Below are 16,255 nucleotides of genomic sequence, written 5' to 3'. Positions count from 1 at the left end.
CTGTATTTGATAGGGGAGGTGGTGATGTAGTGGTATTGTCACTGGACTGGTAATCCAGAGGCTTTGGAAACTTGTGTACGATTCCCACCATGGCAGATGGTGAAATCTGGAATTAAATGATGACCATTGTCATTCATTAATGTCATTTAGGGAAGAAAATCTGCCATCCTTCGCCTGGCCTGGCCCACAGCAATGTGGCTGTCTCTTAAATACCCTCTAAAATGACCCAACAAGGAGTTGAACGGCAATTATTGAAGGGCAGTAAATACTGGCCTATCCTGCATCCCCCAAATTCCGTGAATGAATTAGAAAAAAACTCTGGGCTGAATCTTATTTTTTCAGCCCATCAGGCTCAGATTAAAAACCAGCAGGTAGCTTTCCAGCTGCACAGACCAGCTTTCACTGCAGATCTTAAACCTCTCTGAGGGAAAAAACATGACTGAGCAGGGATTTCATCACCACTTTGGTGGGGCAGGACCTGATAGTCAGCTAGGCCGGCTCCACCGAGACCAGGACACCATCTTTAAAGGGCGACCTTATCAGCACAGAAACTGAATGGCCACACGCCCCCTCCCACTAATGTTCACAGTAGCACCCCCCCTTTTGCAGGTCTAGGGGAGCCCTTCCCCTTCCCCCAGAGTCTTGGGGGCACTCTCCCCCCCCCCCCCCCCCCACCCCCCCGACAGATATAAGTCCTCCCCAGAAACATAAAGCCTCCCATGGGGCTGAGCAGATGGCCCACTCCTGGAACTGCACCTGGCACAGGTTGGCATTGCCAACTTTGGCCAGAAATGCCCCCCCCCCCCCCCCCCCCCCCCACCCCCCTCTCCCTGCGGACTATTATCTTTGCGCCTGGTGGGAGGAGAGAAAGAGAATACTCTCACCTGAATCACGGTCTAAATTGCTGTCGCAAACCTCGCCAATGTGACTTGGGCAGCACGGTAGCATAGTGGTTAACACAATTGCTTCACAGCTCCAGGGTCCCAGGTTCGATTCCCGGCTTGGGTCACTGTCTGTGCGGAGTCTTCACGTTCTCCCCGTGTGTGCGTGGCATTCCTCCGGGTTTTCCGGTTTCCTCCCACAGTCCAAAGATGTGCAGGTTAGGTGGATTGGTCATGCCAAATTGCCCTTAGTGTCCAAAATTGCCCTTAGTGTTGGGTGGGGTTACTGGGTTATGTGGATAGGGTGGAGGTGTGGGTTTGGATAGGGTGCCCTTTCCAAGAGCCGGTGCAGTCTCGATGGGCCGAATGGCCTCCTTCTGCACTGTAAATTCGATGAAATCTATGAATAGTCAATGGGAAGGAGGAAGGCTGGCTGATGACAGTAAAATGTGTGGTAAAACATTACAATTAGGTTCTTACCCTTTGTAGGCGGGAACCTCATGATGTCACCGGCGAGGGGCATGGAAAATCAGGAAACACGATCTTGCTGCCGAGAATTGCATTTCCCGCTTCTTGCCATATTTTCCGCCCCAGTTGCCGTTCTCTCTGATGGCGAACATGGGCTGGAAATGTCCCCCTATTTGTGTCAAAGAGTTAAACCATTGTGTGTGTAATTACCCTTCACAGTGTAAAGTGTCAATCATCCTCTGTAACACTGAAAATTGCAATCTATGCAATTAGTATGGAAACTCATTCTTTCAAGTATTGTTGTTGGAGGTTTAAAAATGCATATCATTTCGTTTTGTTTCCTGTTATTTTCCCTGATTGTTTCTCTTTTAATCCTGCACCTGATTTGCCTTTTAATCAACCCACATAATTCAGTCACTGAGCTGCTAATCTCACAATCTTTCAATCTGATTGGTAAAGGAAGTATATAAACTTGACTCAAGTCCCAGATGTCTGGTTTCCCTCACTCTACAGCTGACACTTTTAGCAACTTGCTATTCAGCATGTTAAAGATCTAAATGTGTCAGTGCAGGGTTAAGGTACGCCATTAGGGGCCCTGTCAAAGTGAAGATCAATGACTTCTATGTGTTTTCATACCCAGCAATTTCAGTTTTGTTTGTAGGTACCAGGCTGGCAGTGCCAAGGTGCCCAGGTGGCACCATTAGTGCCAGGTTGCCACCCTCTGATCCCCTGGGAGACCTCCATGAGTGCTGTTTTTTTTGTGCAGACCAGCACTGAATGGCCCTCGCCTGAGATCTCGAGGTGAAGGGGTTAGATCCCAACGCCTCTGGTAGAGTGAGACTAGCTGTCCTGCTCTAACATGCAGATTTGCAAAACAGTGATCCTGCCCACAATGGGTGGGATTCAGAGTGACTGGTAGGTCGGGCCCCTTGTCTTTAAAATTCTCACCTTTGTTAGTTAAATACTTCCACAGCCTTTGCCCCTCCCTATCCCTGTTATTTCCTCCAACCCCTCAACTCTCCCAAGATATCTGTTCCCCTCCAAATCGGGCCTCTTGTGCCTTTTCCAATTTTAATTGCTCCACCATGGGTGGCTGTGCTGTTGGTTGTCGAAGCGGGAAGCTCCCGAATTCCCAGTCTCCACCCAGGGCCGGCTCAAGGCACCGGCAACTCGGGCTGTTGCCCGGGGCGCCATGTGCTAGGGGGCGCCAGACTCGGGTCCCGCGCATGCGCAGTTGGGCCGGCGCCAACCAGCGCATGCGCGGTGGCCGCACTCCCCCAGTGTGGCCGCACTCCCCCAGGGCGTCCCCCCCCTCCGGGTCCGCCCCCCCCGCCGGGTCCGCCCGCCCCGCCCCCCCCTCGGGTCCGCCCGCCTCGCCCCCCCCCCCCCCTCGGGTCCGCCCGCCCCGCCCCCCCCTCGGGTCCGCCCGCCCCGCCCCCCCCCTCGGGTCCGCCCGCCCCGCCCCCCACTCGGGTCCGCCCGCCACGCCCCCCCCTCGGGTCCGCCCTCCCCGCCCCCCCCCTTGGGTCTGCCCGCCCCGCCCCCCCCTCGGGTCCGCCCGCCCCGCCCCCCCCTCGGGTCCGCCCCCCCCCCGCCGGGTCCGCCCCCCCGTCGGGTCCGCCCCCCCCCTCGGCCCCGCCCCCCTCTCGGCCCCCCCTCTCGGCCCCCCCCCCAAGGGCGCCGAAGTTCAGCTTGCCCGGGGCGCCAGCAACCCTAGGGCCGGCGCTGTCTCCACCTCACTTTCTTCCTTCAGGACACTTCTTCAAATTTACCTCTGTGACCAAGCTATTGCTTATCTGATCTAATGTGTCCTTGTGTGGCTCAATTTCATACCTTGTTTTATAATGTTCTTGTGAAACATTTTGGGATGTTTTGTTACATTAAAAGCCATTAATATAAATAGAAGTTGTTGCTGTTGATAGAATTTGGATAATTTTGAGGCGACAATTTAACCATGTCGTATGAAACACATATAGAGTTTATGTGTGTACTCTATGTGTTGTTATGTTACTTTGAGTAACATAAGGTGCTAGTTGGTGTAGGCGTTGCTGAAGGATACTCCAGACCTTGAGGTAAGTTGAACATATTTATTGAGCGATTAACAAAGCTCCTAAATGAGTTCTACACTCTACTAATCTGACTTGAGTAACACAATATACTCTACTAACTGTGTGTGAACTTGCTCTAGACCACATGCTATGGTGTGACGGTGCTGCTAACCACACCCGTCTTGCTCTCTAGGTTTCTGCCGGTGGAAGGGGTAGGGCCTGTGTGCCTTGTCCTTTTTATAGTGGTCGTGTGGTGCCCTCTTGTGGTGATGCCACTGCTGGGTGTTCTGATTACCCATTGGTTGTGTCCTGTTCTGATGACCCATTGGTTACATGTCTGCATATCATTACACTCTATAAACGGATGGATGACAGCATGTATTGTTCAGGGAGAGACATTACGTGACCCAGTTTCATATTTTGTAACCAGTTTCTGTCTGCCCATTTAGAACCCATTGAACGTCCAAAGACTGCCTGTGAACAGCACCGAGAGAGACTGCAAACAGAGCTGAGCCTGCGGGGATCTCTAGCTTTTGTTGGAGTCCATATCCCTGAGTGTGATGAAGATGGGAACTTCAGGCCTATGCAATGTCACGCCAGTTCAGGCCACTGCTGGTGTGTGTATGAAAACGGGCAGGAAATTCCGGGGACCAGGACATCGCCTGGAACCAGTCAGCCACAGTGCAGGCTGCCAGGTCAGTCAGTATTTTAATTAAGTAAAATGACTGATGTGTAGAAAAATTAGGAGCACAAAGAAACTTTCATTTGTTTTAACTGGAAGCTTGGAAGTATTCTAGTATAATCCGTAGAATCTGATCATCATCGTAACAGCCAATTTGGGATCTGTGATTTCCTGTAAGAAACATCGATTGACTTTGAACTTAGGCATGATTGGGACAGAAGCTCTGATGATTTTATATTCACATCCAGTAGATTGGATTGTCTTCAGTTAAGCTCCCCTGTACTGCCTTCCTGGCAGGATTTCTGCTCTGAATTCTCCTTGCATCTTTCGTTTCAACTGATCCCTCTATTCCACTGCTACTTCTCCTATTTCCTGTTTCTAATTTATTCAGGCCTTCACTCTCGGGGTGAAGTCCTCCCACGGTGGATTTCCCCGCAGCCGAAGCAGCCCACCATCAGCTGCCGGAGGGATCTCCGGGCCCCGCCGAACCCTGCGCAATGTACATTTCATGCCCGTGCTGCTTCCAGGGAACCCGCGTCGGGGGTTGACCGGAGGATGCCACTGATCGGAAGGGATGGCGAATTCAGCTCTGTGATTCGGAAACAGATGTAATGAATAACGCAGTTTAGAGTAGAGGGTTACAATGATATCCAAATATAGACTGGCTTAGTAGTAGCATAAAGGGCAGAGAGGGTCAAGTGTGCTCAGGAGAATTCTTTACAGCAGTATGAGTAGTATTTAATGAGACTGGTAAGAATGAGAAATGTGGTGGGTGGGATTTAATTAGGTGGGAATGTCATTTTCTTGGTTTCCCAATATTGGGTTGGGTTCAGGAGATAAGGTGGGAGGCAGTGGAGCGGCCAGCATTTACCATTTATTTGCTTATCATGAATATATTTTCATTGAGAGGCACATCAGATAAAGCCCTACCTTCAATATTCAGTCAGTGACACAGGGGAAACACACACTTACTGTTCCTGACAGCATAAAGGTGGCATCCACCAGGTGAAATTGTTCAATCTTTTATCTTTGTCTAACTCACCAGCACAGGGGACGTTACCAGTGGAAGGTAGTGGAATGCATTAGGCTGAGGTGGAGAGTGTGGTGCCTGGGTCCTCAAAAAGCACTGCGGTTGAGCTGGCAAGGAGCTGGGGTGTGTGCTCAGGTCCTCAAGTGCCAGCACAGCAGGGCACTGGTGCATTTAGGGGCAGAAGTGCCTGAAGGCTCTGGCCTACAGTTCGGGTGCGTTGTTGAAGTGATCTCGTCCTGTCTGTTCAAGGGAGGCAGCTGCCCCATACTTAGCAGATCAACAGTGAGGAATGAGACCTTTGAGTTTGAAGCAAAGCAGGTCCAGCTACAGGGGAAGCAAGTCAATGGCCCCTGAGGTAGGGTGCTCTTTTGAAGGGTTGGTACAGGCTCAATGGGCCAAATGGCCTCCTTCTGCATTGTAGAAAGCCATGAACGAATGGTGGAGCAGACTCGATTGGGCCGAATGGCCTAATTCTGTTCCTTTATCTTATGGTCTACAATAAAGGGTACAATTCTACAGGATGTGCAGAAATAGAGAGACCTGGGTGTAAAGGTACATTAATCATTGGAGGAAGCAGGACAGGTTGAGAGCAGATAGTAAAGCATACAGCATCTTCAGCTTTATCATTAAGGGCATGGAGTACAGAAGCAAGAAAGTTATGTTAAATTTGTATAAAACTCTGGTTCAGTCTCCATGAGTATTGCGTCCAGTTGTGGGGCATTGCACCTAAGGGAGGATTTAACGGCATTAGAAAGAGTGTGGGGCGGGGGGTGGGGGGACAGTTCAGGAGAATGGTTCCAGGGAAGAGGAACTTCAGTTATGTGGCTGGATTGGAGAAGATGAAACTGTTTTCCTTAGAGAAGAGAAGGTTGAGGGGAGGTTTGATAGAGGTATTCAAAATAATGAGGGATCTGGAGAGACTCGGGAGGGAAACTGTTCCCATTGGAAGGATCGAGAACAACAGAGCAAAAATTTCAGATAATTGGCAAAAGAAGAGATGGCGCCATGTGAAACAAAAGGTTCAAGACACAAGTGGTTAGCATCTGGAATGCACTACCTGAGAGTGTGATGGAGACTGGGTCAATTGAAGTTTTCAAAAGGGAATTGGATCATTTTTTTAAAAAAAATTTAGAGTACCCAATTCATTTTTTCCAATTAAGGGGCAATTTAGTGTGGCCAATCCACCTAGCCTGCACATCTTTGGGTTGTGGGGGCGAAACCCACGCAAACACGGGGAGAATGTGCAAAATCCACACGGACAGTGACCCAGAGCCGGAATCGAACCTGGGACCTCGGCGCGGTGAGGCGGCAGGGCTAACCCACTGCGCCACCGTGCTGCCTGGGAATTGGATCATTGTCTGAAAAGGAAAATGTTGAGGGGCTACAGGGAAAAGGCAGAAAGGGTGCCAGGCGAATTGCTCCTTCAGAGAGTCAGCACAGACACTGGCCTCCTGTGCTGCAACCATTCTATGGTAAGGTAACTGAAGTAAGATTTCAAAAACAACAATAAATAATTTAGTGATGTAATCTTAATCGCTTGTTGTAACCATTGTTTGTTTTCTTCCTCATTATCTTGGGGGGGGGGGGGGGGGGGGAGCACAGAAAGGTGGCCGGGGAGGATGAGGACGACAAGGTGGAACTGGACTAGTAATCCAGAGACCCAGGTTAATGCTCGGGGGACATGGGTTCAAATCCCACCACAGCAGCTGATGGAATTTATATTCAATTCATAAATCTGAAATATAAAGCTGGACTCAATAATGATGATCATGGGATATGGTATAGTAAAACAAACTTTATTACTAACACAGTATTAAAATCTTTAACATCACACCCGAAAATAGCTGACAATTAACCCTTAAACAATACTACACAACACAGTGAATACAATGCCCTTACTTGTGATCTTTACTCCTCCTTAAACAACAAGAAAATAACCATATTGGCTCTCGATTTACTATGGCACTAGCATCTCTCGACACTGCTTTACAGAAAAGATCTGACTCCTGTCAAAACCTCTGGCTGTATGTTTAAACTGCCTTTTTTCAGCTCCCCTTGTCAGACAAGTCTGCCCTGCTTTAAATACTGTTAATCTCTTTTAACGAACTTGCGGTGAGATCAGAACTGCGTTACTTGTGCACACAGCTTCATTCAGTTCAGAACTGAACTGAAAATGCTTGATGTCTTAGCTCCACCCAACAATGACATCATCTCACCAAGCTGAACACTAACTCCCCATCGAATCCCCTTAATCAAAACATAGAACATAGAACATAGAACATAGAACAGTACAGCACAGAACAGGCCTTCGGCCCTCAATGTTGTGCCGAGCCATGATCACCCTACTCAAACCCACGTATCCACTCTATACCCGTAACCCAACAACCCCCCCCTTAACCTTACTTTTATTAGGACACTGCGGGCAATTTAGCATGGCCAATCCACCTAACCCGCACATCTTTGGACTGTGGGAGGAAACCGGAGCACCCGGAGGAAACCCACGCACACAGGGGGAGGACGTGCAGACTCCACACAGACAGTGACCCAGCCGGGAATCGAACCTGGGACCCTGGAGCTGTGAAGCATTTATGCTAACCACCATGCTACCCTGCTGCCCCAATTGCATTCCCCCAAAGACAAAATTGCATTCACCCAAGATTTTTAAGATGGTTAATTGCGCCTCTGGCTCCGAAAAACTTTTGTTGTATTTCAAACTAAGATTCTTTTAAAACATGACTTCAGCAATCAAACACACTGTAACCCAGGCTTTCAACCAAATACGTAAAATACAATTTTTCTGGAATTCCTACATTCATCACAGAATCAAGCAGGCAATAAGGGTTGTGCTGCGAGAGTACATGGGAGTTTAAGATGCACCCACTCTGTGTCAGATATCAATGGTATTTTAAAATGGTGGCCACCCATACCCATGCCAGCAATTCACTTTCATACTCACTGTGTATAAGTTAGGCTCGCCCCCCATTTTTGGAGGGATGTTTTGAGGCTTCAAATGTTGACTTGTACGCCGAAATCTCAAATAGCTATCTGCTGCACTTGTTACATTTTTGCTGTTATATAGTCATTTTAATGCAGGGGACCACATTTGGAGTGGGTGAGCGCCGGCGGAATTGGCAGTGTATTGGGAAGCTGGCTCCAATTCACTGACTTCCTCATTTCACTGGAGCCCATCAGACTGCATGTGCATCCCAGAGAAGGGGGTTGCCACTTCAGATCTATCAATCACTCAATTTGAGTAATATTGACATGCGATAACCTTCGGACAGTGGGTTTCTTAGGATCTTGCCAGTGAAAGCAAAGCGAAAACATGAACAATTGAGGAGACTGAAGTCAATTTAAGGAAATATGCCGATGTATTCAGTACTCCCAGCTTTTTCTTATCTGCTTCTGGGCAAGAGTTTGATCACTGTACTTATGCTGAGATATTGGTTTACGTGTTTTGGAAATGCCATCTAGACTTTGGAGGTTGCTTTGGAACTCAGAGTTATCGGATCATCATGGTGGTTCGACTTGCATTGCTTACATTACACTGCTGCTTGCAGACCTTCAGGAGGAAGGGGATGAGCAGGCACGTGCAACCCACAGGAGGTCATAACCAACACACATGGTCTACAGGGTGAAGATTGGCTTCTTCTACATGTCTGGGCACCAGTGTCTCAGCAGCTTCAGGGTGTTTTATCAGGAGGTGGAAGACATTTTCAAGCTGCTGGAATAAGACCTGGTGACCACGCTTTATCATTGGCTGTCAAAATCACCACCTCAGGTGTGCAGGATCTCACCGCAGCTGACACACAAATGCAGACCTCAGGTGGTGAAGAGCTTGTGTGCCAGGATCTCCAATTATGTCAACTATGCCTACGATGATGCCAGTCAGAGTGACTGACCACCCCGGTTTGCATCTTTTGCTGGCCATTCAAGGGTACAGGGCACCATTGACTGCACACATGAGACAATTTAAGTCAGCTCCAGATCACGCAGGAGAGTTTATCAGCTGCAAGAGCTTCCACTCCAATATGCAGTTGGTATGAAAGAAGATCTTTATGCTGGATTTCTTTGAAGGATTCCTGGAGAGCTGCAATAATACATGTGTCCAGTGGCAGGCCACCCTCTGGGTAGCTTCGCACTTGGAAGCAGAGATACTAGATGGCTGCCCAGAGAAAAGGATTACCCATTTAAAATATGGCTGATGACTCCACTAGACACATGAAGAATGACCCAGGACCTTTATAATCACAGTTATATAACCAATAGATGTGACATCGAGCAAGCCATTGGCATGCTGAAGATGTATTTCAGACACCTTGGCGCCCAACCGAGGCTCCAGAATGATTGTGGAATGTTGAGCTCTGTACAAAATTGCCCAGCAATGGGCATGGTAATGCAGGAGGAGCAAGGCACAAGGAAAAGATCGTCTTTGAGAAGAACGGAGGAGGGAGAGAAAGACAAGGAGGTGAAGGATGATGCAGACTCACCTATGGTGCATAGTACTGTTATATTGCTAGTTGGGGCAGCATGGTAGCACAGTGGTTAGCACAGTTACTTCACAGCTCCAGGGTCCCAGGATCGATTCCTGGCTTGGGTCACTGTCTGTGCGGCGTCTCCACGTTCTCCCCATGTCTGTGTGGGTTTCCTCCGGCTGCTCCGGTTTCCTCCCACAGTCAAAGATGTGCAGGTTAGCTGGATTGGTCATGCTAAATTGTCCTTGGTATCCAAAAAGGTTAAATGGGGTTACTGGGTTACGGGGATAGGATGGAAGTGTGGGCTTAGGTACGGTGCTCTTTCCAAGGGCCGGTGCCAACTCGATGGGCCGAATGGCCTCCTTCTGCACTGTAAATTCTATCATTGTATATTACTAGCCAGTATGAACCAAGAATGGAACCTTGGCTCAAAAGACCGTGGGCAAGATTCTCCGTTTGGGAGACAAGTGCTGACGCTCGGGAAGTATGTGTGGTCTTTCACGACCGAAGAATCGGCATTAAACCCTCATCAATTCTGGTACCGGTGAGGGGCTGGCACTGGCGCCAACTGAAACTCCCGCCACCCCAGCCGAAAACAATCGGGAGAATGGCCGGGTCCCAGGCCGCGCATGCGCATGGCTGATGACCTGCACCAGTCGCACCGTACAACATGGAGGCAGCTGTTCGCGACCCAAACTCGCCAACCGCGACCCAACAGCCCACCTCCTGGCCAACCCCTCCAGTCCCCCCAGCCCTAGCAGAAGCGCCCCCCCCCCCCCCCCCCCCCCCCCCCCCCCGCCCCGACCAGCTGAACAGATCCCGGCCAAGTGTGGCAGCGCTGGACACAGGCCGCAGCCATCACGCTGGGTTCCCGCACGGTTGGGACCACACGTGGCCCGCGCCGTCGGGAACTGGCACATCGGGGGCGCAGCATCGCGAATGGGCTGGCTGACGATGCGCCAACAGCGCGCGTCGCTTGTCACGATGACGCCAGTATGGAGGGGGCGGAGCATGGTGGACCGGCATCAAACCGGAGCCGGGCCCGATTTCGGCATGGAAATCATTCTCCGCCCGATCGCCGATCACTATTTCGGCATCTGACTCTGAGAATCCCGCCCCATAACTTTTACTTTTTATACAAAATGTGGAGGAATGTAGTCACAGGACCCCTAATTTTTTAACAACAAGAAAAAAACATTTATTGAGCATGTAAAGAATACTCCTTTAATACCCCCTCTATAGCTTCACAAAAGTGTCGACCATTTTCAAAAATAGCATGCCGCTCTGAACCATATGGCCAATCACAGTCAACCGATCTTCTGCTGATTTCTCTCACAATCCCCCAGATGATTTGGGGCAGCAGGGTAGCATGGTGGTTAGCATAAATGCTTCACAGCTCCAGGGTCCCAGGTTCGATTCCCGGCTGGGTCACTGTCTGTGTGGAGTCTGCACGTCCTCCCCCTGTGTGCGTGGGTTTCCTCCGGGTGCTCCGGTTTCCTCCCACAGTCCAAAGATGTGCGGGTTAGGTTGGTTGGCCATGCTAAATTGCCCGTAGTGTCCTAATAAAAGTAAGGTTAAGGGGGGGGTTGTTGGGTTACGGGTATAGGGTGGATACGTGGGTTTGAGTAGGGTGATCATGGCTCGGCACAACATTGAGGGCCGAAAGGCCTGTTCTGTGCTGTACTGTTCTATGTTCTATGTTCTATGATTGTCACATTGGGGTTTCCTAAGCTCCACGCCACCAAAGACTTGTTTTAAAATCTTTTTTCAAACAAGGTGCCAAGCTGGCATTTTCACGCGGAGACGAGCGGGCCAGGGGTGTCCTGCGCGTGTGTTGGGGAAGAGGTGTGGGGAGGCCCGGGTCCCCCTCATAGTGAGTTGGGGCTTGGGGAGGTTAGGGGGTCACGACGAGGGTTCCCTAGATCGGGAAGTCATTTAAAAATGGCGCCCTGATCTCTCGCTACACTGAGAGCTCCTCAGTGCAGAAAAAGGGGCTACATGTGGCCTCGGCCTTGCATTCCCGGCTGTGGGCCTCTATCTAATCTGAGTGATGTTTGAGTGACTGGGAGCGCTGGGAAGCACGGAGCTAAACACACTGGCTCTGGGACTATGTTAAATATAATTTATAACAATTTCCTACACTCATCACAAAGACATCATCGTAAGGACCTGCAACATTATTGCACCCATGCTTCAGACCAATTCCTTTCCTCTCTGCACTCATGTAAGTGCACCTTGAATGTCTACCAGTAGACCATACATTCTCTGTTGCTGCTCAACAGCTTTCCTGTTCATTGTCAGCCCCTGGGGTGCACCATCCACATCCAGTTTAGCTGGGCCTCCAGTGCAGACTCTCCACTGCTGTCTATGACCTCACCATATTCTCTTTCTGTCTTGTGAAGCTTGAGTCACCATCGCTAACCCTTCCCACTAGTGTGAGAATCTGAGTTGGTATATAATGTCTATAAGTTCTGTGACAGTGCACCCTCAGTTTGACCTTCTTTGAGAAGTGAGCATTGATGTGTTGGGCAGACTGGGTTGATGTGGACTGCACTTGATGCAGCGTAGCGAGAGACAGACCTCCAAAACCTGATGAGATGCAATACGATTTTATTTAACATCTAAACTATTATACATGTTCAACTGTGGGTTGACACTATGCTGACTTGACTGGAGACCTGATGCTAGCCTAACCAGACTTACTGACTACCACATGGTGTTTGCATTGGCTATGCTCATGAGCTCTGACTGTCTCAGAGGCTGGATCCCAAGAGAGCGGGAAAACTGGTGCCCTCTGGCTTTATAGTGGTCGTGTCCTGTCTGGTGATTGGCTGCTGTGTTCTGTGTGCTTACTGGTCATCCTGTGTGTCAATCACTGCCTCTCTGCACTCCATTATATGCATAGATGTATATTATGACAAACATCTTCATGGATGACCTAGATCATTGCCTGATGGTGCATGGAGACACTGCAGGAAATAAAGAGCGTACATGAGTAAGCACTGTCTAGGTCAGAATCATTATGCACATGATCATATTTCAGTTGCTGGTGTCATCAAGTCAGCATTACCGAGTGTTGAATGCCATGTTCTGTCATGAGGTTGCCAGTAGGCCCCAACTTCTCTATCTCTAACAGCCAGGCACATCAAGGCCTCACTAATCTCCAGCGCATCTTCCTCCTCCTGTTGTTGTCAGATTGGAGGTGACCACCTCCAGCTCCCGGCGCTCCCTGGTATCCTGTCTTCATTTCTCCTACAAGGAGAGGAAATAAAGACCCATGGCTGAAAGTTAATGCACATGTCCACCTGATGGATGGAGGGGCTGTGCCTATGTTGGAGAGGCAAGACGAGGAACATCCAAAGACTCGTTTTTGAACAGCACCGCAATCCGAGTTAATCCCTCTTCTTGGAATCCTTTTCCCTGAATGTAATGAAGAAGGGAATTTCAGGCCTCAGCAATGCCCCTGCGGTGCAGGCCAATGCTGGTGCTTGGATGAAAGGGGACGGGAAATTCCTGGTACTCTGATTGCACCTGGAACCAGTCAACCACGTTCTGGACTGCCAGGTGAGTCCGTATTTAATTAAAATGATCAGTGTTGTGGCAAAAACTGAAGATTTTGAAGAGTCGTCATTTTTTTAAAAACAAGTCTCTCTTGGTGTCTGGAGAAACACCCATGTGTCATTGATGAAAAGTGATTCCCCAAAACTAGCTGATCTCTTGTGATAATGACTAGCCTTCCACTATTGTTTGGCATTGTGCTGTGAGCACGGCTGCGACAAAAGATCTGACCCCATTCATTTGCATCTTAAAAGCCTGATTATCCTTCCTGATTATTTCCCCCACTCCTCCCATCTGTCGTTTTTGTTGTCAGCCAACCCCAAAGAGTCTTCATTTCAACCGCTTACTCTTCTATTGCTGATTCTCTGACTTCCTCGATCACCACAAATGAATTGATCGTTTATTCCGCCTTTCCCTTTCAGAAAGGTGCCCCCATATCTTGTATCTAAGATGTAGAATTAGAGCAATGAACAAACAGATAAGAACGAAGGGTTAAAAGTAAAGAAATCCTCAGAAATCTAATTGATAAGGCAGCACGGTGGCGCAATGGCACTGCTGCCTCACGGCGCTGAGGACCCGGGTTCGGTCCTGACCCTGGGTCACTGTCCGTGTGAAGTTTGCACATTCTCCCTGTGTCTGCGTGGGTCTCATCCCCACAATCCAAAGATGTGCAGGCTAGGTGGATTGGCCACGCTAAATTGCCCCTTAATTGGAAAAAAACAATTATGGTAATTGGATAGTGATGCACGTCATGATGATGTCATGAAGAGTGATGTGCAAGTCATGCACAAGAGGCTGAGAAGAGATGATGGAGTAGTCTATACAAAAGAGATGTACTTACCTAGAAGCTGAGAATGTACTGCAGTGTAAAGAACCATTCTGGTGTTAAACCTAAGTCACTCATAAGTAGATGAAAACCTTCCCAATCCAGAACATGCTACAAGCTATCCAAAGAGAGATCGAAATGCAGGGTCAGTCAACTGGCCACACAAAATTGGCCCTTAATTGGGAAAAAAAATAATTGGGTACTTTAAATTTTTTAAAAAAGAAATCTAATTAGTCATTTACTGTACCTGTTACATATTTGTCGGCCAACCAAGCTGTCAATCACAGACCACTACTAGAAAGTTATGAATGGCTTGTAGCTAATGGATCTGTGGGAACCAGATGAAAGTCACAGCTGCTCTCCTTCCGGGAAGGGGAACGCATTCCAGGTGCCCCGGGGGAGAATCTCACCCCAGGGTTAAGCTCATGATGGAACCAAGGTGGATCTGGTTCATTAGGCGTGAATATCCATTGCAAATACTTTATCCCTCCATTTGAGCTTTTACATTAATGTTTTGATGTCCGTGGAATAAAAAAATCCGTTCATAATCTTCATGCAGTCGGTGTGCTTGAATCTTATTTTGTAATTGTTAGAAAATCCATCTCTTTTCAATTGATTAGAACACATTGAACGTCCGAAGACTGCCTGTGAACAGCACCGAGAGAGACTGCGAGCAGAGCTGAACCTGCGTGAACCTCTTGTTGGAGTCCATATCCCTGAGTGTGATGAAGAAGGGAACTTCAGGCCTCTGCAATGTCACGGCAGTACAGGCCACTGCTGGTGTGTAAATGAAAACGGACAAGAACTTCCTGGGACCAGGACTCCACCTGGAACTGGTCAACCACAGTGCGGACAGCCAGGTTAGTCAGTGTTTGAACTAAGGAAAATGATCTCTATTGCAGGGAAACTGAGGAGTTCAAAGAGACTTCAATTTGCTTAAGTAAACCTAACCTGAAATTTGGTTCAATTTGGTTTTTGGAACCAAATGCAATTCATAGAATCTGCTTGTGAAAGAAAGAGCCAATTTTGAATCAAGTTAGTGATTCGCATAGGGTTGTATGTATAACCGGGTGAAAACACCTAACAACATTTATATACTTCCAAAACATTGGATCATCCTTCCTAATTATTCACCCCACCGTTCCCCATCATCCTCTTCTTTTTTTTAATGTATTTTATTCCAAACATATTCAAAAGTACAAAAATATAAATAATTCGGAGAACATTCTCCACATCTCACGGTATTCAGTTTGTACGTGTTCCCCCCCCCCCCGGCGACAAATTATTCCTCAAACATGGTTTTGAACATTCCCCACCGTGTCTCAAAGCCCTCCACTGATCCCCTCAATTCAAACTTAATCTTCTCCAGCTGGAGGAAGTCGGACAGGTCCTCCAGCCAGGCCGCCAGCCGCAGCGGCGTTGTCAGCTGCCATTCCAGCAAAATCCTTTGTCGGGCAACTAGAGAGGCGAAGGCCATCACATCGGCCTTCCTCCCCTCCATCAGCTCCAGCATTTCTGATACCTCAAAAATCGCTGCCATAGGGCACAGCCTCTATCTACCCCCATAAATTTTGCTAGCATCCTGAACACGCCCTCCGAGAACCTCTCCAACTTCTCTCACCCCCAAAACATGTGCATGTGGTTCCCTGGTCCTCACCCACACTCGTCTGCCACCCCCTGGAAGAACCCACTCATCCTCGCCCGAGTCATGTGCACCCTGTGTACCACATTAAACTGTATCAACCTCATCCTCGCGCACAAGGAGGTCAAATTTACCCTGCGCGGCGTCTAACTGCACACTCCCCAATCTACCCCCCCGCCCCAACTCCTCTTCCCATTTCTCTTGATCCTCACCATTTACACCCACCCCCCCCCCAAATCTCCAGCCACCTGTATATGTCCCCAATCCTACCCTCCACCTCTACATCTGGAAGTTGCAACCGTTCCAATAAGGTATATTTCAGCAGCTTGGGAAACCCTCTCCATCCCTTCCGTGCAAAGTTCCTCACTTGCAGGTACCTGAATTTGCTTCCCTTCGAGAGGTCTACTCTCTCTCACAGTTCTTCCAAACTTGCAAACCTCTCCTCCAGATATAGATCCCTCGCCCTCACCAGCCCCACCTCTCTCCACCTCCTAAACATGCCATTCAACTCCCCCAGCTTGAACACATGGTTCTCATACAATGGTGTTAACACCAACATCCCCTCCATGCTAAAGTGTCTCCTCAGCTGGTTCCACACCCTAATCATGGACTGTACGACCGGGCTCTCCGTATACCTCCTCACTA

General features: G+C 48.9%; 1 protein-coding gene across 13 annotated transcripts in view; it reads left to right on the top strand.

Annotated features, from left to right (window-relative positions):
• nid2a (nidogen 2a (osteonidogen)) overlaps positions 1 to 16,255 on the top strand; it is a 232,828-nt gene that overhangs the window by 72,463 nt on the left and 144,110 nt on the right. For all 13 annotated transcript variants that reach the window (XR_005458155.1, XM_038778768.1, XM_038778760.1 and 10 more), the window contains exons 12-13: positions 3,847 to 4,092; positions 14,589 to 14,828. Coding sequence is in view for 12 of the 13 variants with exons in the window: in XM_038778768.1 (XP_038634696.1) it covers positions 3,847 to 4,092; positions 14,589 to 14,828 (486 nt within the window). In the remaining variant the exon portion in view is untranslated. The remainder of the gene's footprint in view (positions 1 to 3,846; positions 4,093 to 14,588; positions 14,829 to 16,255) is intronic.

Source organism: Scyliorhinus canicula, chromosome 2 (assembly GCF_902713615.1).
Source record: "Scyliorhinus canicula chromosome 2, sScyCan1.1, whole genome shotgun sequence".
Lineage (NCBI taxonomy): Eukaryota > Metazoa > Chordata > Chondrichthyes > Carcharhiniformes > Scyliorhinidae > Scyliorhinus > Scyliorhinus canicula.
Note: the sequence above shows the minus strand (reverse complement) of the source record. Positions and strands in the feature narration are given on the sequence as shown.